This window comes from Coregonus clupeaformis, chromosome 12 (genome assembly GCF_020615455.1).
Source record: "Coregonus clupeaformis isolate EN_2021a chromosome 12, ASM2061545v1, whole genome shotgun sequence".
Classification (NCBI taxonomy): Eukaryota; Metazoa; Chordata; class Actinopteri; order Salmoniformes; family Salmonidae; genus Coregonus; species Coregonus clupeaformis.
Window position 1 is genome coordinate 56,659,410 of NC_059203.1, and position 8,658 is coordinate 56,668,067.

Below are 8,658 nucleotides of genomic sequence, written 5' to 3' on the forward strand. Positions count from 1 at the left end.
AAGTGTTAATCTATTTGGTATCTCTAATACATGCAGTAGGACAGTGATCACTGAGATCATTAGCAAAGACACCCTTGGACAAGTACTTGTGGCGCTATTTGTCAGAATTAGGTCAATCGAATATAAACGACAGCTTGAGAATGACAACGGTTGTTCAGTATTTAGGGACTTTTCCTTGTAGGTAGAATTGTTGGTCAGCATGAATACTCTGGTAGAACACAATGGTTATTGGTTTTATTTCAATGCCTGTTGCCAGGGCAAACCACTGGGGAGAGTGTTCCTACTGTTTACATGACCCTTTGGGTCGTACCTCCCTTAAGAGGTGAGGGGACAAGGACTTTTATAGCAAATTGACAGGGAGCATATCACAGCGTGTCAAACTTTCTCATAGTCACAGGGGGGTAGTTGAACCAATGTTGATGCACCCATGATGACTTCTACATCCATAAACTGTTTTCATGTATAGATACAGTGCCTTCAGAAAGTATTCACACCCCTTGACTTATTCCACATTGTGTTACAGCCTGAATTCAATATGTATAAAATCTTTTTTTTTATCTCACCCATCTACACACAATACCCCATAATGACAAAGTTATATATTCTTTGATGTATTGAAAATGAAAACGTATCTCGTTTACATAAGTATTCACACCCCTTTGCTGTGATACTCCAAATTGAGCTCTGGTGCATTTCCTTTGGTCATCGTTCAGATGTCACTACAACTTGATTTGGAGTCCACCTGTGGCCAATTCAATTGTTCTGACATGATTTAGAAAGAAACACACCTGTCTATAAACAGTGCATTCGGAAAGTATTCAGACCCCTTCACTTTTTCCACATTTTGTTACGTTACAGCCTTATTCTAAAATGAATTAAATTGTTGTTTTTTCCCTTATCAATCTACACACAATACCCCATAATGACTAAGCAAAAACAGAGTTTTTATTTTATTTTTATTTATGAAAATGTATAAAAAAAATTACTGAACACATTTACAGAAGTATTCCGCTCCTTTACTCATTACTTTGTTGAAGCACCTTTGGCAGCGATTACAGCCTCGAGTCTTCTTGGGTATGACGCTACAAGCTTGGCACACCTGTATTTGGGGAGTTTCTCCCATTCTTCTCTGCAGATCCTCTCAAGCTCTGTCAGGTTGGATAGGTAGCATCACTGCACGTCCAGGCTCTGGCTGGGCTACTCAAGGACATTCAGAGACTTGTCCCGAAGCCACTCCTGCGTTGTCTTGGCTGTGTGCTTAGGGTATTTGTCCTGTCGTTGTCCTGTTGGAAGGTGAACCTTCACCCCAGTCTGAGATCCTGAGCGCTCTGGAGCAGGTTTTCAACAAGAATCTCTCTGTACTTAATCTTTCCCTTGATCCTGAATAGTCTCCCAGTCCCTGCCGCTGAAACACATCCCCACAGCATGATGCTGCCTGATGGTTGTCCTTCTGGAAGGTTTCACATTTCCACAGAGGAACTCTGGTGCTCTGTCAGAGTGACCATCGGGTTCTTGGTCACCTCCTTGACCAAGGCCCTTCTCCCCTGATTGCTGAGTTTGGCCGGGCTGCCAGCTCTGGAACCACGAAGACTCTTCCTAATCTTCTTCCATTTAAGAACGATGGAGGCCACTGTGTTCTTGGGGACCTACAATGCTGCAGAAACGTTTTGGTACCCTTCCCCAGATCTGTGCCTTGACACAATCCTGTCTCGGAGCTCTACGGACAATTCCTTCGACCTCATGGCTTGGTTTTTGCTCTGACATGCACTGTCAACTGTGAGACCTTATATAAACAGGTGTGTGCCTTTCCAAATCATGTCCAATCAATGGAATTTACCACAGGTGGACTCCAATCAAGTTGTAGAAACATCTCAAGGATGATCAATGGAAACAGGATGCACCTGAGCTCAATTTCGAGTCTCATAGCAAAGGATCTGAATACTTATGTAAATAAGGTATTTGTTTTTTATTTTTAATAAATTAGCAAATATTTCTAAACCTGTTTTCGCTTTGTCATCATGGGGTATTGTATGTACAGTGGGGAAAAAAAGTATTTAGTCAGCCACCAATTGTGCAAGTTCTCCCACTTAAAAAGATGAGACAGGCCTGTAATTTTCATCATAGGTACACGTCAACTATGACAGACAAAATGAGAAAAAGAATTCCAGAAAATCACATTGTAGGATTTCTAATGAATTTATTTGCAAATTATGGTGGAAAATAAGTATTTGGTCAATAACAAAAGTTTCTCAATATTTTGTTATATACCCTTTGTTGGCAATGACACAGGTCAAACGTTTTCTGTAAGTCTTCACAAGGTTTTCACACACTGTTGCTGGTATTTTGGCCCATTCCTCCATGCAGATCTCCTCTAGAGCAGTGACGTTTTGGGGCTGTCGCTGGGCAACACAGACTTTCAACTCCCTCCAAAGATTTTCTATGGGGTTGAGATCTGGAGACTGGCTAGGCCACTCCAGGACCTTGAAATGCTTCTTACGAAGCCACTCCTTCGTTGCCCGGGCGGTGTGTTTGGGATCATTGTCATGCTGAAAGACCCAGCCACGTTTCATCTTCAATGCCCTTGCTGATGGAAGGAGGTTTTCACTCAAAATGTCATGATACATGGCCCCATTCATTCTTTCCTTTACACGGATCAGTCGTCCTGGTCCCTTTGCAGAAAAACAGCCCCAAAGCATGATGTTTCCACCCCCATGCTTCAGACAAAGCTTCACAGTAGGTATGGTGTTCTTTGGATGCAACTCAGCATTCTTTGTCCTCCCAACACGACGAGTTTAGTTTTTACCAAAAAGTTCTATTTTGGTTTCATCTGACCATATGACATTCTCCCAATCCTCTTCTGGATCATCCAAATGCACTCTAGCAAACTTCAGACGGGCCTGGACATGTACTGGCTTAAGCAGGGGGACACGTCTTGCACTGCAGGATTTGAGTCCCTGGCGGCGTAGTGTGTTACTGATGGTAGGCTTTGTTACTTTGGTCCCAACTCTCTGCAGGTCATTCACTAGGTCCCCCCGTGTGGTTCTGGGATTTTTGCTCACCGTTCTTGTGATCATTTTGACCCCACGGTGTGAGATCTTGCGTGGAGCCCCAGATCGAGGGAGATTATCAGTGGTCTTGTATGTCTTCCATTTCCTAATAATTGCTCCCACAGTTGATTTATTCAAACCAAGCTGCTTACCTATTGCAGATTCAGTCTTCCCAGCCTGGTGCAGGTCTACAATTTTGTTTCTGATGTCCTTTGACAGCTCTTTGGTCTTGGCCATAGTGGAGTTTGGAGTGTGACTGTTTGAGGTTGTGGACAGGTGTCTTTTATACTGATAACAAGTTCAAACGGGTGCCATTAATACAGGTAACGAGTGGAGGACAGAGGAGCCTCTTAAAGAAGAAGTTACAGGTCTGTGAGAGACAGAAATCTTGCTTGTTTGAAGGTGACCAAATACTTATTTTCCACCATAATTTGCAAATAAATTCATTAAAAATCCTACAATGTGATTTTCTGGAATTTTCTTTCTCAATTTGTCTGTCATAGTTGACGTGTACCTATGATGAAAATTACAGGCCTCTCTCATCTTTTTAAGTGGGAGAACTTGCTCAATTGGTGGCTGACTAAATACTTTTTTTCCCCACTGTATTTGATAATTTGTTTATTTAATCGATTTTAGAATAAGGCTGTAACGTAGCAATGTGGAAAAAATCAAGGGGTCTGAATACTTTCCGAAGGCATTGTAAGGTCCCATAGTTCACAGTGCATGTCAGAGCAGAAACTATTCCATGAAGTCCAAGGAACTGTCCATAGATATCCGAGATAGAATTGTGATGAGGCATATATCTGGTGAAGGGTGTAAAGCAATTTCTTGAGTGTTGAAAGTTTTCAAGAGCACTGTGGTCATTGGGATTGGCTTCAAAACTAGAATGTCAAAGGCCTTGAGTGGCCCAGCCAAAGCCCAGTCTTGAATCCCATTGAAAATCTGTGGAAAGACTTGAAGATTGCTGTTCACACCGCTCCCTATCTAACTTAACAGAGTTTGAGAAAATCCTCAAATCCAGATGTGCAAAGCTTGATCCAGACATACCCAAGACCACTCAAAGCTGTATTCGCAGCCAAAGGTGCTTCTACAAAGTATTGACTCAGGGGTGTGAATACTTATGTAAATTAGATTTCTGTATTTTATTTTCAATACATTTGCAAAAATTGCTTTTGTTTGTAGATGGGTGAGAAATCAATTTAAACCATTTTGTATTCAGGCTGTAACACAATAACATTTGGAATAAGTCAAGGGGTATGAATACTTTCTCAAGGCACTGTAAATTTATCCAGAGTTCTACCCCAAGAATGTAAGGGTTGTGCTGCGCCACCTTGTGGACTGGCTGTGGAACTTTGTAAACATTTCTTTGTATTATTATTTTACTTTATTTGTTATATAAGGCAAAAAAATATTTTGATTGCAGGAAAAGGCAGTTACAGGTGTTCAAAAAATGCAGTGCAAATGGGGGCTCTTCTCTGGATGATCTCATATCGCCTGTAGAGATTAACGTCTTCTAGGGTTGCAAAATTCTCCGTCACTAAAAGGGATAGTCACTGTCCTGCTGTGGGCCTTGCCACAATGTGCAGGCATAGGGTAATAATGCCTAGGGTAATAGTACACAATGAATAGCTTTCAACCACTGAACTGAAATATGTAAAGTATTTTTGAAAAAAGTGTATTTAACCAGAACAGTGTTGATGCTATATTCCAGTGCATGCATACATTTTGTTTATCAATCAAGACCCCTGTGGACGAACAACGTCACACAATGTTGAATGTACATTGATATTGTATTTAGTTGGCAGCTGACGTGAATTGATTGTACATCCAACCAGTTATCCACGTTGGATCAACTGTGAGATTGCATGGGTGCAAAACTAAACTATGTGCAGTCTTTAATTTGCCCCCAGCCTGTCTGACTGTGTGCGTGTGCATTAGGGTTGTCACGATACCAGTATCGCAATACAAGGAAACTAAACATGATGCAGATTTAATCACTTGAGAGAAACCGTCCTCATGTTGGAAAAAAAACTGCCTCATGTTGTCACCCAGATTCACATTTGTTTATTTTGCAAGCTATAGCTCACAATATTTTACCAAAGTAGTTTTTAAAAGACCACAGAGTGAAGTTTGCTTCGTGACACCACTAGTGTGTATCTTGTGTTTTTCAGGCCAGACCCCATGGCTCCTTTCGCTGCAGGAGGAGCCGATCTGGATCCCTTTGGGTGAGTTTCTCTCCTGCACTCAGCAAACGTAGAACAAGAGACAATGAAGCAGACCTTGGACCATTGAACATTCATAACAATGGCTGTTCGTTGAACAGTGCTTTTTTTTACCAAAATGTTTGTGTACTGTACATTTCTCTCGATCCATTACAAAAAGCAATAGAAATTGACAAATTGAATGAGATCCTCAAGACATCTTCTTGACTGCAAAGCGATTATTTTCTTTGAATTTAAAGCACTAGGCGCTAAAGACATTAATCCAACCACTCCGACTGAGTCCTCTAAATATGTAGATGGTATTCATTTAAAGGACTATTCACAATGTATTGTTGACAGCTTCAATGTTATTTTAATTTAGGATTAAGGGACTTGAATTAGGTGCACAATGCAGATCAGCCTAAAATATTAGGAAAGTGAATTACTCCCTGAGCCACTAACACAGCAAATAGCCGAGCATGCTTTCTAATGCAATAGACCAATGACTGCTCTGTTTCTGTGTTTGTCTTCCAGTGGTCGTGGAGGAGGAGGGATGATCGTGGACCCTTTGAGGGCTGGTTACCCCCGCTCAGGGTTCGACCCCTCTGGTGGGCTCCCTGGCGTCCTGCCCCCGGGAGCTGTGCCACCAGGGGCCCGCTTTGACCCCTTTGGGCCCGTCGGAAGACACAGACCTGGGTAGGTGTTATTTTCTTGTTGAGTTAATTTTATTTTAGGTATTAATAATGTCTACCATTTAGAAGGCATTCATAAGTAGTTTGCTCACCATTTGTGAATTATTATTCATACATTTGTAGATATTAATAAGCTATAAATATATAGTTTACACATTTTGAACTATTGATTGTATTAATTATTTACAGTATATGTTAGTTATTCATGTATGAACTATACACTATATATTAATATATATATATTAATCATTGATGCGTCATTGATAAGTTGTGTAAATAATACATCTATTTATAGCTTACTAGCTAACATTTACAGATGTAGGAGTGATGATGAATAAAAAGTGAGCAAACTACAATGAACAAAAATATTAACGCAACATGTAAAGTGTTGGTCCCATGGTTCATGAGCTGAAATAAAAGATACCAGAAATGTTCCATACACACAAAAAGCTTATTCCTCTCAAATGTTTTGCACACATTTGTTTACATCCCTGTTACTGAGCATTTTGCCAAGATAATCCATCCACCTGACAGGTGTGGCATATCAAGAAGCTGATTAAACAGCATGATCATTACACAGGTGCACCTTGTGCTAGGGATAATAAAAGGCCACTCTAAGATGTGCAGTTTTGTCACATAACACAATGCCACAGATGTCTCAAGTTTTGAAGAAGCGTGCAATTGGCATGCAGACTGCAGGAATGTCCACCAGAGCTGTTGCCAGAGAATTTTAATGTTAATTTTTCTACCATAAGCCGCTTCCAACGTCGTTTTAGAGAATTTGGCAGTACGTCCAACCGGCCTCACAACCGCAAACCACGTATGACCACGCCAGCCCAGGACCTCCACATCCAGCTTCTTCACCTGTTGGATTATCTGAGACCAGTCATCTGGACAGCTGATGAAACTGAGGAGTATTTATGTCTGTAATAAAGCCCTTTTTGTGGGAGGAAAAAAAACTGGTTTGGCTGGGCCTGATTCTGATTTGGCTGGGCCTGATTTGGCTGGGCCTGACCTATGTCCTCCCAGGCCCACCCATGGCTGCGCCCCTGCCCAGTCATGTGAAATCCTAGGTTAGGGCCTAATGAATTTATTTTGTTAATTGTTGCATGTTGCGTTTTATTTTTGTTCAGAATATTTATAAATGCCTTAAGTGATTTATTACTAGATGTTGTTATAATGTGTAACCTCACTTTTATATTATGGGATTTATTTGACATGGATAAGTGCACAATAAATAACATTTCGGTGTTCAAATCTATCCAAGTGTGCCTGAGTTAGCAAAAGAGATGATTTTTGTCCGTACTTGGGTAAGAAAGGGAAGGCTATTGTAAACACACAGAGATATAGGTTTTTGAGATGCAATATGTCCGTCAGTTCTATGTAACTAAAGTTTAAGGTCAATCCTTCTAGGCTGTCATCTAAGTGAAGAAATGGCTGGTGTGGTGGGCCTACACAAAAATTGCCCAGGAGGTTTGTGTCTTGAATGGGGCATTTGTCGAAGAGTATTATTTATGGGTGTATGACTGAATTATGTATTATGCTCTTTTGGTTTCCAGGCCAGACCCAGATCACATGCCGCCGCCAGGCTATGATGACATGTTCATGTAGAAGAAAAGGCACTTCCTGCTCCGCTCCTCACACTTCCTGGACCACTTCCTGTCTCTGCAATGCAAGAGGAATACACACTTAAAGACATGCTCCGGAACTTTGGCAAATTTTTCAAACCTCCCGCTTGAGCTGCCTGGAAGTGTCAATGTGTAGTTCATACATGCATAATCTATGAGCAGAATTACGGTCTTACCTCAATTAGCCACGAAATTCCTAGTTTGAAGCAACTGTTTTTGTGGAAGCTGTGCTTTGCCATTTTCCCCCATGTGGGCCAGCCCCATAGCAATTTGAGTTCAGCCCCTCGCCATACCAGTGACCGCTAGCAAGATGCACATGATGTACACACGTTTCAGGGGGGGCACTTTTGGCTGTTGAGGGCTACCTTCAGAACTACTGGCTAAAAAGTATACAAAAGTACTAGAGAATCCCTTTAATAAAACTGACAGACTAATTTGTTCAGTGTGAGGAATAAAGCTACATTGCACATATTTTTGGGGGGGACTTATCTGGAGGTGTTCTAATTTTAAACAACATTTGGGAGATCCTAGAGTCTGAAATGTTCAAGCAGCTAACATTTGTTTTGATTTTCAAATGCTGCTTTCAAAGGCAGGCTTTTGCCACTTGTCTCCCCAAAAGTAGAATGGGAAAAAAGAACTGTCAATTTCAAGTCGTTCGTATACACACCTACAGCATTAGAAATTAATGATTGAATGATAAAAGTTATTATGCCTGCTACCCGACTTAACATAATAGTATGCTTTTGCTTACGTCTTATTAAAAGATGATGGGATGCTTTTTAGTTTTTCATTTTTCCAGACTTGACTGGTTTGTAAGTCCTGCAAAATGTTGTAAAATATTTATTACATTTCAGTTTTTGTTATTACTATTTAAGTATTCTTTTTTAAATATATACAGGTAAAAGTCAGTAAATTAGAATATTTTGAAAAACTTGATTTATTTCAGTAATTGCATTCAAAAGGTTTAACTTGTACATTATATTTATTCATTGCACACAGACTGATGCATTCAAATGTTTATTTCATTTAATTTTGATGATTTGAAGTGGCAACAAATGAAAATCCAAAATTCCGTGTGTCACAAAATTAG

General features: G+C 40.4%; 1 protein-coding gene across 1 annotated transcript in view; it reads left to right on the forward strand.

Moving 5' to 3' along the window:
- LOC123492104 (proteasome inhibitor PI31 subunit-like) overlaps positions 1-8,346 on the forward strand; it is a 29,937-nt gene extending 21,591 nt beyond the window's left edge. Inside the window, exons 5-7 of the mRNA XM_045224091.1 lie at positions 5,219-5,272; positions 5,783-5,944; positions 7,500-8,346. Coding sequence (XP_045080026.1) covers positions 5,219-5,272; positions 5,783-5,944; positions 7,500-7,551 — 268 coding nt within the window. The 3' untranslated portion in view covers positions 7,552-8,346. The remainder of the gene's footprint in view (positions 1-5,218; positions 5,273-5,782; positions 5,945-7,499) is intronic.
- Positions 8,347-8,658: the final 312 nt, after the last annotated feature.